Genomic DNA, 22,853 nt, shown 5'->3' on the forward strand with positions numbered 1-22,853 from the left:
GTCCAATTATTGTCCCATGTGCAAAGTGTCAAATCATGTTTGATGATAATGATGACAGCTTCTCTAAAATAGTGAAATATGAAAGTTCATGTTGTGACCACAGAAGGGTGCCAGACAGTCCCAAACAGCACACGTTCTTCTCCTTCTAGACACCTTTCCCCTCTCCTCTCCCAACAAAAAGTCCCAAGTATACAATAAATATTCTATTCTCCACAATTCATCCTCCTTTTCCACCTCCGCTCAGTTTTGCACACTGCCTCCCGACTCTGACTCCACGAGCTCCCTTTTAAAGAGGACCCGGGAGTACTTCTGGTGATGTGACGTGGCCTGCTTTAACTTCTGGGTTATACACAAGCCAGGGAGCTCCTTCTATCATCCCCCAGGGATCCCAACAGGGTTGTACTTCCGGACTCCAACTCCCATGCAGCCCTGTGGGTGTTCAGACTGGGACTCTGTATGAGGGATACTGCCACCTAGAATGGTGGGGGATGAACTGCTCCCCTGCCATTTGCTGTAGTCTTTGGGCATCCTGATCAGGACAGGAACAATAAAGTGTCCCGGCTGGGTATGGCCCCCACTTGTTCCAAACTTCTGTTATAGCATCCTGGCCAGGTAAGGAATCCTCTTCCATCTTGGGCACGACACCCATCCGTCCTCTGGGGCACTTACAATGTACACGTTGTATTGCATCACATAACATCAACTGCCCTTCAAGTCCTAAGGTGGAACTGGGAAATTCAGGTTGCACATGAGCACACAGGACCAAAGATATGCATAGAATACTACAGGGTCCAAAACAGGCTAGCGACAACTTACATAAAGAGCATTTCACATACTCCTAAAAGAAATATTTCTCAAGATAAGAAATTGCATTGAGCAAATCATGGAAAAGTGGAAATTTGCATAGACCTATGTATATTTTAACAATATGGTTCTTAAATTATGCGTTGGTGATTCACAATTGTACTCAGTGAGAAAGGTTTGAATATGGCTTGAGGAGTAACTTGCTATGGGTTGCCATAGTCAGTTTCAGCAAAAGGTCCTTGCTCACTATGACCTGCATCTGTGATTCTCCAAGGGGGGCCCACCCAGGATGATTGTCACATGTGATTCTGGGTCTTGAAGACACAAAAAAGGGCACAATTGGAACGCAAGGAAAAAAAAGTTTAAGAACCATTACGTTAAGTTATTGTGTACAAGTTAACTGCTTATTTGATTTTTGCACAATTGCACCCTTTTTTGGGAGATAGGAAGTTGAGTTCTGCAACAACAACAACAACAACAACATTTATTTATATAGCACATTTTCATACAAAAAAATGTAGCTCAAAGTGCTTTACAAAATGAAGAATAGAAAAATAGAAGACACAATAAAAAATAAACATAAGTCAACATTAATTAACATAGAATAAGTAAGGTCCGATGGCCAGGGTGGACAGAAAAAACAAAAGAAAAACTCTAGAGGCTGGAGAAAAAAAATAAAATCTGTAGGGATTCCAGACCAAGAGACCATCCAGTCCCCTCTGGGCAATCTACCTAACATAAATCAAAAAGTCCTCTTTGTATTTAGGGTTTTCATGGAAGGACTTGATGATGATGGTCACGTAGACTTCTGGCTTTCAATGAATGCAGAGACGCCTTTGTTATTTGAAGTAAACAATGTATAGGTAATGAAGGTTATTTGGTTAGATGACAGCAAAGAGCATTCTTATGAGCACTGCTTAACAGGGTCTCATGGGTGTGCAAGGGATGCATTAATTAGACCTTATTTGGTACCTAATGTGTTCTGGCTCTGAGGTAGCAGTAGCCACTAAACAATTGTGTCATGAATACTTCCAAAATAAGAAACAGATAAGGCATAAAAAGAAAAAAGAACCACATTTAGTAACACCATACAATGTAATCTTCCAAAATTCAATGTATTTTCTTATGCTTTTAAAAATAAATTCATACATCTATTATTGAATTCACTTAAATCAATTCAGGCTTGCAGTGGGCCAGAGTACCAGTCCCTCAAAGGTCCATCTCACTTCATGCAGTGATCTGAATCAGGCCAGAAAAATGAATTGAGAACTCTTAAGCTAGAAGGCACCAGTGTTAATGACTGTACCACTTTAAATAAATCAATGTATCACAGTAATAAAATAAACATTAAATTCTTCCCATAAATTTCAAAGCCCACATATTCCAGGGTCATGGATACTCATAACTTTTCATGGAAACATCAAGCGCAAGGCAGGAACCATCCCTGGACAGTCTGTTATTCCAGTGTAGGACATGCTAATGCAAATATCACAAGGGCTGAGGTCACAGACAGAAGTGACAAACACATCTGTAATAGGAGTTTAGGGCAAGTTACCCTTGGACATGGTGGCATCATGTAACCTTAGAACAGAAGTGCTTACAAACCTGGCAATGTGTGGCCCTTAATAATTTAACACAAAAGAAACAAATCAACAACAGACAAAGAGTGGAAAAAATGCAATGAATTAGTATTGTTGGGACAATAGCTCTTTATGAAATGTGTTTTTAACTAAGTGTATTTTTAAGTAAACAACAGTAAATGTTTGTGGCCTACTTTCAGATGAATTTTATTTGGGCGGAGTAATTGTGACCAGTCAGTCAGACTGAAATCCACAAGACTTACCCAATGTGAGTTGCTTAAACTGGATGGGTGCTTTATTGGTAAAGAATGGAGTGTATATTTTGTACGGTGAGAGGTATTAAATTGCATGGAAGTTTTATCCTTGATATTTGTGTCAAATGTAAAAATATCAATAGTTTAGGGGTATAAGTTCAAATCTGAGCAACAATTAAAACTCCAGTTTTGGACTCGAGTGAAGTGAACCCATGAAGCATGAAACAGAGCAGGCACATCATCATGGCATTGATCGGTGACACTGAACAACTGAACAATTTTAAAGAAATACAGTCTTTAAGCAAGACCATGAATGAGGTTGTGTGGTTAAGAATTAGGGTTATTGTGGAACAGGAAACAGGGAGAGATCATTTTGGTAGTGATGGTCATTTTAACAGCACTATTTGGAGACAATGTTCCTAAAATGAAATTGGCCAAAGACACAAATACATGCTTCTTGCTTTTCATTATTACTGCTAGGACTTGTTTCCGTCTACCAACTGAAACATCATTCATTTTTACGAGGCTTTCATAGAGCAATGTGCAAATTCTGTGTATCTATGAAAGGATTTCCTTTAGAAGCAGCAACAGAATGGGTTCTTTTCCCCCATAAAAGATAAGATCTGTGTAGAGTGAAATATGACATGCAGCACTCATGTAGGGTACTATAATTGCACCACAGAGGACTTCCAAAGAGCGCCAGACGCCCTTGGTTGTTACTTAAAAGCCTAATGCGTGGGCTTTATTATTTAAAACTAGTGAATGGGTCCATTGGTCTTGTTTGTTATCCGCCTAGGCTGTTGTTTCAGAGGAGACATTAAGGCTCATAATGTCTGAACCCAAAAAAAACTTAAAGGACTGATCTGAGGCTTGACAGAGTCAGTGATTTAGGAAACATCTATTGGCTTATTAAAAAATATCCTGGATGTACAAAAAAATCTGCATTTGACACTAAGCAAGTATACAGAATCTATAGTGTTCTGGGAGCCTGGACTCTATGGCAAAGAACTAAGAGGAACCCTAATTGGGGACAACAGTCCATCTCAGATTGCTTTCATCCACAATCATATAAAGTCATCAATCAATCCTAAACTGTCTTTACACTGTGACAAGTGTCATGTGTACTCATATCACCATCTAAGTTCTTCCCAGGTGTACAATACCATCCCTGGCCAAGAGGAGGTGTTGCTGCTAACAGCCTTGTCATTTTCTTCCTCCACAGTCTATAAAAACTGCCCAGTGAGGGAAACTGACCCTGTCCCCTCCAGCCCATTAGCTTCAAAGGGACAACCACCCCGAAGGAGACATCATTGACCACGGAGACAACCTAGACATTTTAAAGGACCCAAGGGCCCAGACCATCAGAGGCTACTTGGCTATGTGGCACTTTTCTTTTATGCCAACAAGTTTTATTTTTGTTTTTGGACTTTGTTAGTAAAGGGAGGGCTGTGTTGGCCCAAAAACTATTCCAATTTTTGTTGACCCTTCTTCCCACGGCCACCACACAGGAAACCTGACTACACTAAGAAAGCCCATATGGTTATGGAGTGATCATGCCAACTCCACAAAGATATTAATCAGGCTAGGGGCAGAACCCATCTTTCTTGAGCAGTGAGGTAGCAGTGCTAACCACTGCACCACTATACTTCTATATACAATTTACATTTAGTTAGCAAACTTCATGATAAAGTAATTTTAAGAATTTTTAAATGATCACTACAACACAGCTTCACACATTCATTCATTGATTCGTTTACTGAATCAGGGTCCTCCAAAACACTTCTGTTTCTGCCTATCACAAGGTTCAAGCACAAAACAGAAGTTAACTCTCTCCATTGTAGAACACATCTACCCTGTACATTCACCAGACCAGTTTAAAGTCACCAACCAACAGTTCCTGCAAATCTTTGAAATGTTGATTATTTAAAGCAAATCCACTCAGAACAAAGACCAGACTGAGATTTGAGCCAGTCAGCAGCAGTGTTGTGTGACCCAACTTCTAACATAAATTCATTAATTATTTTCTAATTTATATACAGCCAATCCTTTCGAGGTGATTCATACTTATGGCCAGGGTCTATAGGAAAAAATAGAGTAACATTGTTGTAGAAACTTCAAAAACTAGTCACAGTAATAAATCTTTTGTTATTATTATTGTATCGCATGTGTCATATGTTTCTGAGTCTTGGAGGGTGCTTTATAGTTTTGAATGGTGCCGCTTCTCGTGGCTAATTCGTGCTATGCCCGTACCACTTTCCTTACCCCAGTGCTTCCCAACCTTGATTGTCCCGTGACTTGGTTGTGCCTTTTTAAATTCATTGACAACCTACCAGCAGCAATTGTAAAGTGTCCTCTTAGTAAAATGAGTATATTAGGAGGTCTCTCTTGGTGAAACAAACATCACATAGCGCTGCCGATCACTTAGACATCCCTCTTGCATCCACCATAACCCCCCGACAGCAACCCAGGTCATGACCTGGTCTTTGAGAAACACTGTCTAGGTGACCTACTGAGACCCAAACTAAAGATGACAACACATACCTCACTGATGGCATGTGCCAGTGGCTGAGAGACACTGCCTTACATGGACCTGGTGTGTGGCCGCCAAGATGTGCATATGATCAGTTTGTGCTACTCCATATCGGCAGTTAAAGTATGCACACCAGTGACCCACACAAGACCCACATAGCCTCAGATGCAATAACCTGTACACTTTGTGACCAGCATATAACCAATTTGAAATATGCTGAAATGGCCAATCCAAAATGGAGCCGTAACTTATGATTATACAGGGTGACCCATATATATGTACATAATTGAAAAGGCGTTATTGTCAGGAAACTATCAATGTTATTATCAAGTAACATAATGGAACATGAACATTAAGGAACTTAAATGTTTTTTCATCCCCTGTTGTTCATGGCATGGTCCACCAATGCGCCATCCAGATAGATACACACCAAAGACGAAGAGCAATGTTGTCACAAGCGGCTTGGCACATCTGTACTGGTATCCTCTGAAATTCTTCTGTGCTAGCTGCATGTAGCTCAGTCACATTGTGGATGCGATGTTGGTACAATACACCTTGTCTTTTATGTAACCCCACATGAAAAAGTTTGGTGGGGTCAAAACGGGAGACTGAGCTGGCCATTCCATAGGCCCATGCTAGCTGATCCAGCATTGCGGGAATGTTTTGTTCAACCACTGCCACACTGTTACGGCATAGTGTGGTGGTGCCCCATCTTGCTGCCACCACAGGTCATCAATGTTCAGTCATGTTACTCCCATTCTCAGGCTACATAGTGATGCCATTTTCGATAATTTTCGTGCAATAGTTTAAATGCTACAGCCTGTGAAACATCATATACATAAATATGGGCCACCCTGTATATATACAGTATACAGTATATATATATATATATATATATATATATATATATATATATATACACACACACACACATATATATATATATATATATATATACAGAGAAAATTCTGTTAATATCTTTACAACAAAATTTTCATTACAACGAAGTATTTTTATGGTCCCGACAATTTCCCCATATGACATGAGTCTATAGAAATCTCGTTACTACGAAATACAAAAGACCTTGAAATGCCTGAATGAATCATTCAGAGAGCAGTTAGTTCTGTGTTCGCAGCTCAGTTGTGCACAATGATCCCCAAATAGAAACATTGTACATTTTTTTTCTTTCTTCGAACTCTTCTTTACTTTACTGTTTTTTTGCCGTTTTTGTTTTTGGTGGTTTTCAGTGATACCTTTTGCTTATTGCTCGTCAACATTTGAAAAACATCTATTGGAATTTAACTCATTGTCACCCTCCTATAGAAACGGCAGACACAAAAAAATTTTTGCAGCTGTCGATCCCGGCAAAAAGAAAAAAGACGTTGCCAGTGAATTCGGAATTTTGCCATCGACACTTTAAGCTTTCTTGAAAGACCGAGCAAAAAAAGAAGAAAAATCTTGGGTTGCAAACGTATGCAAACTGCTGCATTTGAAGACGTTGAAAAAGCAGTTTTTATGTGGTTCAGTGATGCTCGGTTGAGAAACATTCCTATTAATATGGCACTCATTCAAGGAAATGTGAGGTTTCTAAACTCTCTTGGGACCTCCCCCAACTGGACAACATGGCGAAGAGTGTCCTGATGTGCAGTCACCGCATCTGTGGAAGACTGTTTACCAATTGCCGGTACAAAAGCAGGCTCACAGCTCTGCTGCAGCTCTTCACCAAAGAAAACAGAAATGATCACGATGGGTGATGCAAGGAGAAGGAGAAGGTTAGGAGCACGCATCGATAGAGCGTATTGCTGCACCCACAACACAACAAACCAACTCAGGATCCAGATTAGGACCCGAGTGCAACCATGCAATGGGTAACACTTCAGGAACATTGTAAATGCAGGGAACGGTATTACTTGGCCATTAACCTGGTCACAACCCTGCCTGACTGCTGTGTCTTTTTATAGAAGAGTGGCAGATCACGTTACAATAAATAACCCTGCTGTTCCTGTTTCAAGCTGAATAAAGCTGGTTTTGCTAAAGTACTGAGACTCAGCCTCATGTTTTGGGGTACAAGATATAGCGCAACCACAATCTTTTAGGATTTGCTTCTGTGGCGCCTCACTGCACCACTGTGATCCTGCTGTTGCCCTGCCCTTGCAATGGACAATCAGCAATCACGCTTCGGGACACACTTCAACGTGTCATTCCCGTTTGGGGTGTGGGTGGGGGAGGGGGTTTTGATCCTAAAAGAGTTCGGAAACATTACAATATGAAGAAGAAGAAAAAGATGATTCGGCTTCTGATTGATAACTGTGCTGCCCACAACATGCTTCCACATTTAGATACTGTTTGAGTTGAATTTCTCCCACCAAATTGCACAGCAGTGCTTCAGCCATTGGATCTGGGCATTATTCGCATCCTGAAAGTGTATTATCACAAGGAAATGCTAGACACAAGGAGATTAAAATTAACATGAAAGAAGCTACTGAAATGATTGCAAATTCCTGGATGCAAGTTAAAGAAGGCACTATAGTGACAAATACAGAATATCATTACCACAAAATTTTCATTAAAACAAAATATTTTGTAGGTCCCTGCCAGTTCGTTGTAACAGAATTTTACCTGTATACATATATATATATATATATACATATATATATATATATATATATATATATATATATATATATATATATGTACAGTATATATATATAATTTTCTTGGCATTCGTAGTCTGAATCACAATCTGATTGTATGGGTGGTTAAGCTAACGCTTGTGGTCGGTCTGCAAGTCGGCAAACATTCGCCATGGTGCCCTCTTCAGTAGCAAGAAGCAGATCATAGAATGTTGCATAGTTTTACTGTCAAATAATGCAAAGAGTATGTAACATGTGTTTCGCTTTAATTCTGGGCTCATCAGGCGTACACACTCACCGCACCCCCTCTCGGGGATTGAACCTCAGACGTCAGCATCAGAGGCGAAGCCTCTTTACGTTGTGCCACGGCGTGTGGTTCATTTATTTGACAGCATGTAGACTGGGGTAACTACATTCATGGCATTCGTAGTCTGAAACACAATCATATTGTATGGGTGGTTATCTATGCTGACGTCCGAGGTTCGATCCCCGAGAGGGGGTGCAGTGAGTATGTATGCCTGATGAGCCCAGAATTAGGGCGAAACACGTGTCGCATACTCTTTGCATTATTTAAAAGTAAAACTATGCAACATATATATATATATATATATATATATATATATATATATATATATATATATATATATATATATACTGTATACACAAGCAAATTTACTGACTTCTCCATTCTACTCAGAGGGATTTGAGCCATCCAATATGGTATGTTCTGTAGTTTCCATTCCAGTAGTGTCACCACTGGGTCACTTGGCCATAAGCTGTATGCAATCATGACACAATGGCATGGGTGGCAAAGCAAATCAACATACCTCTCAAAAGTTGTGTTATTTACTTTCTAAATATAATTAAGCTGTCCATTAACTTGGACCACTGTGACCAACATGCCCTCCCCACTGCTGACTTGCAATGGAACCTCACATCTTAACCAATATACAAATCCATTACATCACATATTGGTCTATTTCCTTGAGTTAGCGAACTACAGAGGTGACATATTGTATGAAGGTCAGACATGCAGGTACAAATTTGACTGTATTCTGTACACACGATAATGCTATCAGTCCTTCTGCTAATACTAAATGTGGAGCCTCAAAGCAGGTTTTTTTTATTTCTTACATTAGATATATTTGAATTGATATTGCTACTATATATTGGCCCCAGTGTGTGTTTATGTATGTATTCATTCTGTGATGGGTTCGCGCCCTGTCCAGGAGTTATTCCTGCCTTGTGCCCAGTGATTACTGAGATAGGCTCCAGCTGCCTTGTGACACTGCCCAGGATAGGCAGGTTTTAAAAAAGGAATGGATGCTTATTTAAACTTACCAGTGACTCATCAGCAGTGGAACTACAGCCAGTACTGTTGCCCACAGGCACCCCCTTGTGACTTGGAAGATTCATCAATAACTGGGATGTTCTGGCTGCTTGGGTGATTCTGTTAAAGTTCTCATTAACACGAGAAAGTGGGAGCAGATGTTGAAAAAAAACCTAGCCTAGCAAAACAAGCTCAAGAGGAAAGACCTTATTAGAAGCAGCCTACATGTCGAGATTTTATTATAAGAGAAAGAAACAGAACTTTTAGGGATAAACATGTACACTTTTCTTGAAAAACCCACATGGAATATTTATTTTATTGCTGCAATTAGTTATATTAAGGCAAGTTGAGGTTCAACAACTTTGTTTTTAACTTGGCTTTTATTTTTATACATAAGCAGAGTTTATTACTGCTCCTTCCTCCATATTGTTCTAGCAACACTAGCAGGACTCTCTAAGAGTTTTCATCATTGTTGCTTTCCTAGTGGAGGCTAAATGTCTAAACTGAGTATCTCTCCTCATGCCTCACACCTGACAGCTCTCTCTGACCAGTTGAGCTGCAAATTGCTCAGAAGTGATCATTTCTATGAATAATTATTCTGACCATACAGTTTTTTTTGGCATTAATTAGACAAGACTGGAGTACCCAGAGAAAAACCGTACTACGAAGATGAGACAATTGTGCAAAACCCACACCAACAGTGGGCTGCAAGTTTTAAAATGATTTGTAAGAGTCTTTCAATTATCATTTGATGTACTCTTTGTATGCCATCAATGGAACAGTCCCAAGCACTCCAGCTCAGGATAGTACAAGATGCATATTAAATTATTCATTGTATATTTGGCAGGTACCTTATAAGGTTAAACACATTAAAAGTGTTTACATGTATGTACTTCATCATTAGGAGCACAGAGGTTTGACAAACTGCTCAGGATCACACATTTACTCAAGGGTGGAGAATGAACAGACAGCCTTTTGGATTAACAATCAACCATATGCAACACAATGAATCACTTGGGCTCGCTGAACATTTTATAACTGTTGTCAATCTGAAACTTATGTTAAGACTAGGAACTAGCCATGGACAAAACATTAGTCTATCAAATTTAAATACATCATTTACACCTCTGAAACTGTCTTTACGATTAGAGGATCACAGGGAGTTAGGGCTTATCTTAAGTGGTAATCAGGAATGAGCACTGAATGTCAGTTCTGAACTTGGTAGACTCACACCCACACATTTTAATCTTAAAATATCTTAACAGCATCATAAAAATGAACATAAAATTATTGTTTTGCAGCAGACCTGTGTCACTAAGATGTATCACATACTTGATAGATGGAAGGCAACAGTCATCCTCTTTTCCCTAAATTTTAGCTGTTTCCATCAGGCTACAGATTGAGTTTCCTGAGGGTAAAGACTAATTGATTTAAGAACTCTTTTATTCTTAGAGCCAAGGCTGGATTAAGACCCCCACATGCCCCAGGGTGACTTAAAGCAGCTTGAGACTCTATTGTTTCATTGAGTGCTTGTCCTCATTGGTTATTTGAACTAGCTGATACTCAGTCTTTTCATTGGGTGGGTCCACGTTGGTCGCAGATACTCATTTAAATGACCCTTTGTCGTGGGCACCTCAGTGCACACCCAGAATACCCTGATGGTAGCCATGCCCGGAGCGATAAACATTTTGAATTTTTTTTGCTTGTAGGGATGGTGCTAAGTTCTGAATTATTATTTTGTGTTCTGTTAAAAGTAATTATTCTTTTTTGTACTAACCTTGAGTATATGTGCACATGATAACACTGGCTGTCAGTTGCTGTGTCTTAGCTTATTTTCTTATATTTGTGTAACATTGTCTTATGTTTTGTGCTTTCCTGCTGCAAACAAATTTACCTCTGGGATAATAAAGTCTATCTATCTAACCTAACTTATTCAGTCACACTTGGGCAACGAAGAGTCATAAATCAACCTAACACACACAGCTTTGGAATATGGGTGGAAACCAAAGTGCCTGGTGTGGAAGACAGGGGGCTCCACGAAGTCCCAAACCCCAGACACAACTGACATGAACACAGTCACAGGTTCAGTTATAATGGATTTTATTCCTCCAAGTAACTTATATAGTGTATAATATAGGGTGGTCCAGATCTAATTATGCAATTTTCATTACGCTATAACTTATTAAGTTTATTACATAGAAAATCACCCAAAAAATCCCAGATCATCGAGAAGTGTGCGAACTGACGACATGAAGAATCATCTTTGCACCTAACTGGGATCATCCCTGCATAAATCAAAGTCATCCAGATGATCTAGATCTGCATAATTAGATCTGGACCACCCTGTACAGTACGTATCTGGATGCTGAATCCTTCCTTTTATTTCCTCTCTCCCTATTCCTCTTTCTTTCACAACTGTTATCCTCTGTCTCCTGACTCTAACTCCCTGAGGCAAGGCAGAGCAGCCCCCTTTTAACTGGATCTTGGGAGTACTTCCAGTGTCCACCAAAATTCAGATGGAAGCACTTCTGGGTCAGGCAGAAGTTTCTAAAATTCAGGGATGGTTCTCCCTGTACCTCCCCTGGTGGCACCCATGGCATTACACAAGCTGCTCTATAGGACTACACCTCCCAGCAGGCATTTGGGCTGAAAAAAGGGAGCATCAACAAAGGAACACTACCCTCTAGTATGTCAGGGGATAATTCCCCCAATCCCTTCATCATTCTTGCCTCTCGCACTGTTAAGGACTCAATTCTCAGCCTGGTCAGGGCAACAATCCATCATTGTCCTACTCTGGCCTCCCCTCCTGTCAACCTGGGCTACCTTTCCATCTGGATGGGATGTCCAACGACCACCAACAATACTTACACTGGATAAATGTCATGTGGACACAGGAAGAACAGAGAAGCTCCAAAGAGATAGTGAACAGGCTAGCAGTTGAACCCAGGAGAGGTACATCAATGGTGTAAATCCACGTGCACCCTCAATGTAACATTGCTTTCCTCCAGTTTTCTGATGCAAGTTGGCACCACACAAGGCTCATGCATACCCTTAAACTCTAAGGAGTTTATGGCGAGGGGTTTTCTTTGAGACAAGTGGACTCCTCATTTCCCTTTACATTTTTTACAGACTGCTAACATCCATTCATCCATTATCTAACCTGCTACATCTAGGGTCACGGGGTCACGGAGGTCTGCTGGAGCCAACCCCAGCCAACACTCCTTTAATAAACTTCAAGGTAAATTTCATAAATCAGCAGCAGAGATCCCCATGGCAGGCTTTGCTCTCTTTAGCTTGCTAGTCTGTCTGATTATGGCTGCTGAGTGGTCTTGGCTGATTTTTCACAGGATCCATAGGCCATGGAAATAAAGTATTGAGCACCTGAAGCTAAAAATGAGTAATGCTATAAAGATGAATAAAATGATTCAAAGGTGAAATAAAGCTACTGGCAGATGGTAAAGATGAGGGATGGAGAGCTCTATTCCTCAGAAAATTTTCTGAAACAGTGGACACATCTGAAAGACTGCTATTCACAGCTCCCTATTTGTATCAGAACACAAATGCAGAGGAGCTTTATCATATAAATGAAAGCTCTACCATAAAGTTTGTGTGAAAACAGCTACAGTTCAAAATGTTCAAATAACTGTCTCCATTTCAGTGTGGCAGGGGACTGAGCTTATCCCAGTAGCATGGGGTGAGAATCAACTTCAGACACAAATAACACAGCATCTCAAAACAACAAAAGACACTGACATTTAGTACTGCTCATCAAAAGCTTTACACTCCTTCATAGAAAGCTGAGATGGCCTGAGAATCAGCACACCAGGTAATATTCTGAAACTGGCTGGATGCTACCAGGGCTGAATTCCACGACACACAGATGTTTGTATGTCCAGACATGGGGGTTTACACCAATACTAATGACCCAGACTTGAGACCTAATTCTAGACACCAATAATTCTGCCATTTTCCTTGGTTTTGGAATAATTTCTTACATATGTTTTGCTTATTTTGTATGAAGGTTTTCATATATATTGGACTACTGCTTCTGGGGCCAACTATTTTTTTTTATCTCAGTATATATAAAGCAGCCAAGATAAAAAGTAGAGTAGCTGGAGACAGCAGCCACTTTAATGGAGGTCTGGCAAGTTCATTAATTAGGACATAAAAATTCAGCATTTTTGACCTCCGCCTAACAGATCTCTTTTCCTTGCTTTCAGCAAAGAAACTCCAGTGTAACACATAAGGAACAGGTCGGGTGTCATTTATTCAATAAATTCACTAAGATGAAAAATGTTCTTCTTGCTTGTTTTTCTTCCTACAGTAAGCCATTTATTTTCTTTATCATTTTAAAAAAGATTCTGGATCTTGAGGAAAGATTTATATCTACTCATATAATGATTATTAGCTAATTTTAAGAAACCTAAAAAACCTACTACTGATCCCTTTTCTGGCCCATTTAGGATCTTGGAGAGAGTTGGTATGGATCCTGGCACCACTAAGCACAATCCATGAACCAACCTGGGACCGAGTGCCAAAACATCACAGGGCACAATCACACCTACATCCACACTGGGAGTCAGGGCCACCTTAACATATGGGCACAATGGGCACTGGCCGTGGGTCCCAGAAGCATAGGGGCTCATGATGTTTCTGATGCCTATGTATATTTCTGTTTTGCTATCAAATAAGGGGCCCCAGTGTACTACTTTGCCTGGGGGCCTATGATGCTGTTAAGATGGCCCTGCCTGGAACAGGTTTGTCTGCCAGTATGAGCCAAACATATTTGTAGACTATCAAAGGATAACCATTGAAACTGGAGGAAAACCACATAGGAAGAACATTAGTGCAGGCTACCATGTTCATATTGTGATAGTATAATAATTATGATATTGCTGCTACTTTGCTACTTTACATTCTTCTTCTTCTTCTTCTTCTTATAATAATAATAATGGCCACAAGCTTCAGAGGACAACTCAACCTCCTTGAAACACCACAACTTGCAAATGAAGCTCCAACCATCCACACCTGAAAAGTGAAACAAAAACCAAAGCATCAAACCCAAGAATAAAGGAAACAAACTTGGAAGAAACCAAAATGCACAGGCAATACCCAAAAGAAGTAGGTGAGAACATAACATGTAGACCAACATATGACCAACCAATGGCTGAAAATAGCTGGCCTAAAACTTGAAATAGGGGGCTTTATCACTGCTGCCCAAAACCAGGCCATCAAGACCAACTACTACCAGAACAAAATCTTCAAAGATGGCACAGACCCAGCGTGCAGGATAGGTGGTAAATTCCAGGAAACCATTAGCCATATTGTGTCAGGATGCCCTGAACTGGCCAAAACTGAATATCTTCATAGACACAAGAAAAGCGGTATGAGCATGAGCCCCAAGCAGTAACAGAAAAGATAACATCACAGTCCTGTGGGGCCTGCCAATACAGACAGCTCGTGAGATAAAGGCCAACTGACCAGACATTGTGATTAAGAATAAAAAGGAAAAAAACTACCAACTCATCAATATGTCCATCCTGACTGAAAGAATCACCTCAGTAAACGTAACCAAAAAACTGTGAAAATATAAAGACCTTGAAATCGAAATTGAATGAATATGGGGTGTGAAAGCCAACTACAATGCCAATAGCAAGAGAAGCCCTTGGATGTATAAACAAAGGAATGGTGTAATATAACCAACAGGTCGCAGGTAACATCAAAATACAAGAATTACAGAAGATCACACAACTTGGGACATGTCATATCCTAAGAAAGGCACCATCCATTAAATAGACTTCTACCTCAATTTAACCCTGGGCCCAAAGAATGGACCCGGTTATTATGTTGTTTTATTGTATGCACACAAATGAAAAAAATAATAATATGATGCTGAAATTCTAAGTAGAATATCAAATGTTTTCCTGGTTTATTTCGCCAATGTATGAATTTTGAACGCGAAATTTAGCGTCCGTTCATTCGGATGCAGAGGGCATTTGCTCTGCAAGCGCCTTTTATACTAGCAGATTATGGGCTGCGCCCGCCGGTGTAAGGAGAGGAGGAGCGCGAGGCACTCCGTCTCTTCAACACTGAGCGAGCACCTCAGACCGCGTTTTATTAAATAGTTGCAACTTAGTTTCGCGCTGCACACTTACGTGTTTTAGCCTTACGCCGCCTGACGATTCCTAATCGTCACAATCATCATAATAACTACAGTAGTAGATGAAAAGCCGATGACGCTGCGAGTCTTGCGAGCTCTCTGTCTTTTTTTTCCGAGAGACTTATTGTGAATGCTCACTTTCCGCTATTTTGGACCTCCGTCTTTTCCATCCCTCAGTGTGTTGGTGTCGCTCCGAATAAAGCAGCGCAATGTTTCCTTCAACTGCTCCCGAAATCCAGCGCAGATCGGATCTGTGCTGACAACCGGACTCCACCACGATTCTAGGACTTGCCAGGTTCCATACATCCTGCAGATTTCGTTCGTTCAACAGACACTCAGGACTGGCTTTACGGCACGGACACGACCGGACTTCTCGTTGCAGCTCGGTTTGTAGCTCATATACAGCGGCGCTTACAGAGCTGGGCGAGTATGGATGCGTTGAAGATGAAGCTTCCCTGGGAGCGGGAGCTGCTTGCACTGATCGCCTTGCTTGCGGTTTGCAGCCCTGTGGCAGAGACGAGCCAGGAGGACACGTTCAACGGAGAGGTGATTATTAGCCATAATGTTTCAATAGTTTGTGGTTACTTTTTCCATTTTTATTTCTCTCATTTGAACGGAACATCGTGTTTTAGTATATTAATATGATTTTAAATCAGTTTATGTGCAATCTGTGCCACTGTTTATGATTCTTTATACTCTCGAATTTCATGGAGTGCCTGCTCTGGCACTCTTATTATACCTCATGCAGACTCGTGACATGTTCCTTATAAATTCATCTTATTGTGGCAATTTAACTAAAGCTTCAATACATTTCTTTCTGGATTTTTTTTAGATACAACCATTTCATTTAAACTAACAATCATTTTCGTCTTAGTTTTTAATTCATTTTGCTGTCATGTTTTTCTTAAGACTAAACATACAAGAAGACGTTTTGGGATATGCCATATAATAAATTAAATTCTTAAATGAATAAATTGGAGGTAGACACGTTTTTACAAAGGACATGTTTTCGGTTGTCAGCTTCTCCAAAGGTGTTTTTGGGATGACATGTTTAAGGTTTAAGCGTAACAAAACACGACTGTTTCCTCAAGGATTACCGAGTTCAAAATCTTGCAGTTCATTGGTGCTGTTGGAACTTTCAAGCCGTGTTTTTGGCTAGTTTTTGCATTAATTTACATGTGAGCACTGTAACATTAACAGCACCAATATAATACTCATGTAGGTGACCACATCTGTTTTACAGCACCCTATGCCAAATTCACTGGGTTTCAAGTTTCAGATGTTTGTAACTTATCTGCTAGGGAAACGCAACTATCTATTATATAGCGCCTTTCATATCTATCTATCTATCTATCTATCTATCTATCTATCTATCTATCTATCTATCTATCTATCTATCTATCTATCTATCTATCTATCAGTCTGTCTGTCTGTATAATGTAGTGACTTTTACATATGCCTATTCATCCTTCAGTAGGTCCTCCGTGTTTCATTTAAGTCTCCTCATTTGAAGCTCTCAGGCGATTTGTTTTAAACCCACCCCCTGATCTCCGAACGTAATACTCAAAGACCTGGAGAGGTCCCAGGGGTGTCTTATTTTTGCTTTGGCTAACTTGATTCTTGCACTTTTCAGCAGGGGTGAGGGTGTTTGTCGCACATTGTTGTTTGTTCAGCTCAGAAAGCCAGTCATAGTTGCTGCTAAGTCCCGAGGGGAGTCTCGGGGTGGATAGACTGAGTAGGGGAGCTGTGGCCCAAGAGAGAAAGAGAGAGAGAGCAGTAAATCTTCGCAGTAATTACCGTTATCTGCGTGTCTCTATCTGCCACCAAAGGTAAAGGCTGCAGGCTTCCAAAGGAGCTCCCTCAGACTTGGCTAGCTTTGGCTTTCGTGAAAAAAAAACCAAAAAAAACTTGCAGGCTTGTTTTATAGTGAGCATGCATCCCCCCTCAGACAATCTGCACAATCTATTTGAAATGCTGGAAAGTAGGGCAGCTGCATGTCTTGAACAGCGGCCAGCGCTTTTCAAGGTCAGCTGGTCCTTAACAATGGCAGACTGCCGTTCTGTTCAGGCAGCTCCGGCCAAAATGCTGAAGCACGCCGCCGTGCGCGCCCCTGTGCGCATCGCAGAAGCGAGGAGAGGACGAAGACATCAAGTCGGACAGCTAGGTGCCTGCTCCTGACGAGTAGGCCTGACATCCTGTTAATCATCACTTCGTCAGTTTATTTTCCTCCGCTTTGCTGTGTTTCGGGATTCATGCTAAAGTAGGGCGAGGCAAATAAAATAATGTCAAGTCTGATTCTTTGTGTAAAATTGATTCCCTGAGCTTGGGGTAAGCCTATAAGATTGGCTTTTTCTTTATTTTGTTTTGTGATTGTTACCACATGCTTGTAAAGGGGTGAAGCACAGGCAGACACACCTTTTGGAGTATCCTTAAGACTTGCCTGGCTGAATCTTCTCCTTTGTTTTAGGACTGATTTATGAACCAAACAAAAGAGCCCGAGAAGAAAGTGTGCAACAGTGATGTGTTTTGAGTTTATGTCTGCGTGAGCAATGGAAGCTGCTGTCATTAATGGGTATTCCATCTGCTGTAGAGTTTGTGTGAGACCTGTAATGACAGACAGCATTAATCAGACCAAAATGAATAATAATAATAATTAATGACATTTATATACTGTGGTGGGCTGGCTTCCTGCCTTGCACCCTGTGTTGGCTGGGATTGACTCCAGCAGACCCCCGTGACTCTGTCATTAGGATATAACGGGTTGGATAATGGATGGGTGGATGGACATGTATATAGCACATTTCTGGAGTGTCAAAACAATTTTTAAAGATAGTGGGGAGCCACTGCAACCACCTCCAATGTTTAGCACTCACCTGGATTCTTGTACCTGTTCATTCAACACATGTCAGCTATTAGGTGGTGAAGGGGTAAGAGCGGTGTTTAGCCAGCAGGAGACAGGCGTTGATTAGGGGGCCAGAAAGGATGAGGCTGTGATGTGCAATTTAACCAGGACATTGGGGTACACCCAGTGCCGGTGCTAGGTTCTTTTGTGTCCCAGGCCAAGGTTATTAGTGTGCCAACTGACTGTTTGGTTGCTAACCCATGCGGCTGGGGTTTACGCCCCTTATGATCTGTGCCCTAGGCGAATGCCTAATTCACCTTAATGGTGGTACCAGCCCTGGGTACACCCTACTCTTTTTCAAAAGATGTCTAAGGATCTTTAATAACCACAGAGAGTGAGGAACTCATTTTCTATGTCTTCTGAATGACAGCAGCAATTTTTGCAGCACAGTGTCCCGATCACTGCACTGGGGCATTAGGATTCACATGCAGACCACAGAGTAAGCACCCCCTGCTGGCTTCATTAGCACCTCTGTCAGCGCAGCAACCCAAACTTTTCTTGGATGGTCACCCATCCAAGTTGTGGCTGGGCACAAACATGTTTAGCTTTAGATGGATTACCTGTTCTGAAGTTGCAGGTGGAATGGATGCTGGAATATATACACGTTTTTCACAGTTGTTATTTAAGTTACATTATTTGCTTCACCTGCCACAGTTTTATTTAATATAGCAGCCTTTGTGCTTAAATAATACATATGATTAGTGCTGCTTCAGAAGAAAACAGGTTTCCATCGTGCTTAAGATGGCTGCCTCACAGCTCCAGATAGTGTGTTTAAAGGAAGGACCAGCACTCTATCCAGATTAGGTTCTGATGCTGTTGGAATGAGCGTCATCTCCCTGTGACCCCTTAACAAGATTAAGTGTCTTCAGAAAATTGATAGATGGATATGAGTAGATCTGTTAGAGAAGTAAAAACGATTTGGCAAAGCTTTTCCTATGGGGCCTGATAAGGTGAAAGGATGACCCCACATGAAAGCTTAGCTTTACTACATTTACCCTGCATGTCTCATAACCTTCTCAGATTTGGGTTAGAGTGATGAGAACTGCAAGTGTCTGGGCTGGTGGTTATGCTGCTTGTGGCTCCCATCATTATCAGCCCTTTCTGCATATCTCTAGGCTCTGGATTTAATCTTTGCAGAGACAAGTCATAAATCATAAATGATGTCAGTGGTACTTATACATACATACATACATACATACATACATACATACATACATACATACATACATACATACATACATACATACATACATACATAGATAGATAGATAGATACTTTATTAATCCCAAGGGGAAATTTCACTTTTGTATAAGCTCTTGGGGAAAAAAAAAGATACATCATTGGAAGCTTATGAAATTTGTATTAACCTTATATGTATGTTTGATGCCTCTGGTGGCCACAGACTAAGCAGATGTTAATTTCTGAATTTCATTATGACACGCCTAGAGATGCCTGGGTGGTCAAAGATTGCTGATCTCCTCAGTGACCACTTTGGCCTGCCTTAGCTTGTTTTGCAAACAGTTCAGGTTGGAGCTGTCTCAACAGCAATCTGAGCCGCTCAGCGCAAAGTGTGTGTTGGAACAGGGAAATTTGACCCTCCGGCTCCTGGCGCTGTGCCAGGAAATCAGCTGGTCCAGCAGCTACCTACTAGAAATAGCTGCTAAGGATTCAGGCTCTTTTTTCCAGACTCCCACTGTCCACTCCTGAAGGAAATCGACAGAGGAAATGATCTCTGTGCTCCTCTTTGCTGAGGAAGAGTTTACTGCCACAACACTTCTGTTTAAAGGTCAAATGAGGGTCCCTCATCTGAGCATGCTGATGGGTTGCCAACATAAAATTAAAAAATATTTATTATTCCCAGAAAAAAAAAAGAAATTTTTATGCAGAAGTTGGAGATACGTAAAGAGAGCAGATGGCTTTTAACTAAAACATGTCATACTGTATAGATGCAGCACATTAGTGAGCATCTTGGAGTGGGATGAGCTGCACATCTTCTTTGCTTGCTCTCATGGACACAAGTCCAAGTATATTGGGTGATGAGCAAGAAACTCATTCCTGAGCAAGCCATTCCCAGTACGCTGTAGGCACTGTTCCTAGTCATGGAGACAATGTCCAGAAATGAATCCAGTTTATGTGGTTTCAAAAGTCTATGCACTTTCTTATTTGTCAGGTTTTACTGCCAGGAATCCATAGCTAATGATTTTTCCAAGAAATCCTTTCTCGTTTAACATGCTTTACGTCACCCTTTAATAAAATGATGTATTTCATGGTCCATGTCCATATACCTCCACACTATGCTTACTCTGGGACTTCATCAAGATATCTTCTAGAAAAAGACTTGAATGATATGCGTTTGTTGGATTTTCTTAATTATGAATAGTATAGTGTGAATGGTAATGTGTTTTAAGTAGCATAACTGTGCAAATTTGCTTTGCCTAAATGTTTCAATTTTAGTGCTTTTTCACTATGTCTTAATTTTATATAACACCTTTCATACTCTAATTGGCCAAAAGCATGTAGACACCACTCCAAATATTTGAGTTCAATTGCATAAAATAAGCACATAGCCATGCAATCTCCTTTGGCAAACATTGGCAGTAAAATGGGTAGTACTGGTGACTTTAAACGCGGCCCTGTCATAGGATGCCACCTTTGCATACTGTGACAATTTGTGAAATTCTTGATCTGCTTGATCTGCCCTAGTCAGGTGTAAGTGCTATTATTGTGAAGTGGCAGCATCTAAATAAAATCTATTATTATTATTATTATTATTATTATTATTATTATTAAGAAGAACCTCAGCTAAATTATTAAGTGCCAGACCACATAAGCTGACAAAGCAGGGCCACCGACTATTGAAGCACATAGCACTTTAAAATGGCCTGTCCTCTGCTGCATCACTCACAACAAAGTTCCAAACTGCCTTTGGAAGCAATATGAGCACAAGAGTTGTGCGCCAGGAGCTTCATGAAATGGTTTTCCATGGTAAGCAGCTGCACACAAGACTAAGATTGCTATGCAAAATACCAAGCATTCGCTAGCGTGGTGTACAGTAAAGCACACCACCATCGGACTCTGGAGAAGCTGAGTTGTGTTTACTGAAATAATTAATCATGCTTTACTATCTGAAAGTCTAATAGACCAGTTGTTCTTAAACGTTTTTGTTCGTGATCCAATTTTGCCTTCTGCGTGTCTTTGAAACCTGCAATCACCTTGGAGCGTCATCAAGGGATCCATCCATCTTGTGGCGCTGCTGCTAATATATCCCCCAGGTCCCCCTTGGTAAATCTCTGTCGATCATCCCCTGGGGGGATTGTTTTCCTCTTGGAATCCATTGCAAGACTTTCCGTAAACCCTTCACAACTCTTTCTCATTCACTTCTCACAACAACCCAAGTTCAGACATCACTAGACCCATAGTTTAAGAAACACTATGACAGACAAATCTGGGCTGGTGGATGCCAGGAGAACACTACCTTCCAGACTGCCTAGTGTCCCCTATAATGTTTGATGGAGGCGGTATACTGATCTGGGTTTGGACTAGGCCCCTTGGTTCCAGTGAAAGGTACTAGTAATGCTACAGCCTACAAAGATATTTTAGACATTTTTTCACTTCAAACTTTGTGGGGACAGTTTGGAGAAGGTCCTGATCTGTTCCAGCATGTGCTTTTGGGGGAATCCATAATAATGCCCAGGGTTTTGGAATAGAAGTGTCCAACAAACTCATATAATTGTGATGATCAGGTGTCAACAAACCTTTGGCAAAATTGTACAATTAAAACACCATCTTAAAACACCATCTGATGCATTTTACATGACAGTACAAGATGAGGTACTGTGTTATAATGGCATGGTAACACATACAGAAAAAGATTCAATGCTGCAATTCAAAGGAAAATAAATATAGTTTGTTTTGCAGTCCTATTTATGCACTCCCATTTATTGCCCAGAGCACTATAAACTATTACAATTACATAACAACGTAACATGACATTCTTAAATCTACGTATTCCAATTGGATTGAGTTGGACTTTTTGGAACCTTCAATACTCAACTTATTTTAGAGGAATGGTAGATAGGACTGAATGGCTTATTCAAGTCAAAATTCTTCTAATGCTCTAAAGACTTCAGGGGGCGGGGCTTATCCCAGCATCATAGTAAACGTGGAACCAAACCCAACTGAATGCCAGTCTACCATAAGGCTCACCCACTCACATATGGGCAAATCTGAAATACCAGTCAACCTAATGGGCACATGTCTGAGATCTAGTTAGAGATGTGAAGTCCATACAGATATTGCCTATTACACTTAAGATTCATTTAATTTAAAGTACAGAATGAAAAGTAAGAAAAGCCCATAGACACAATCATTTATACCTGTTTCACAAAGAGGTTAGTAAGACACTTTCAATTGTAATGTTAAACTAACAGGTACACTGCCTTTGAATACAGTAATGCAAAAAGTATGGAATTAAAATGAGAAAGGAAGTGATACAAATGTCAAGACTTTTTTATAGTGTTATATATAGCAGTAAATGACAATACAAGGCACTTGAAGGACTACAGTAAGCAATATGTTGCAGGTATAGAAAATAAAGACAGCTGGGTAGTTGTTTCCAAAACCATCGATATTTTATATAGCACATGCACATTGCCCAAGA

At 40.5% G+C, this 22,853-nt stretch overlaps 2 protein-coding genes across 2 annotated transcripts in view; one reads left to right on the plus strand and one right to left on the minus strand.

Moving 5' to 3' along the window:
* The window catches only part of LOC120535392 (adhesion G protein-coupled receptor G3-like), a 98,201-nt gene extending 81,069 nt beyond the window's left edge, over positions 1 to 17,132 (minus strand). Inside the window, exon 1 of the mRNA XM_039763211.1 lies at positions 17,089 to 17,132. The gene's annotated coding sequence lies outside the window, so the exon portion shown is untranslated. The remainder of the gene's footprint in view (positions 1 to 17,088) is intronic.
* Positions 15,181 to 22,853, plus strand: part of LOC120535391 (matrix metalloproteinase-15-like) — a 60,655-nt gene continuing 52,982 nt past the window's right edge. Inside the window, exon 1 of the mRNA XM_039763209.1 lies at positions 15,181 to 15,837. Coding sequence (XP_039619143.1) covers positions 15,721 to 15,837 — 117 coding nt within the window. The 5' untranslated portion in view covers positions 15,181 to 15,720. The remainder of the gene's footprint in view (positions 15,838 to 22,853) is intronic.

This window comes from Polypterus senegalus, chromosome 9, assembly GCF_016835505.1.
Source record: "Polypterus senegalus isolate Bchr_013 chromosome 9, ASM1683550v1, whole genome shotgun sequence".
Taxonomy (NCBI): Eukaryota; Metazoa; Chordata; class Cladistia; order Polypteriformes; family Polypteridae; genus Polypterus; species Polypterus senegalus.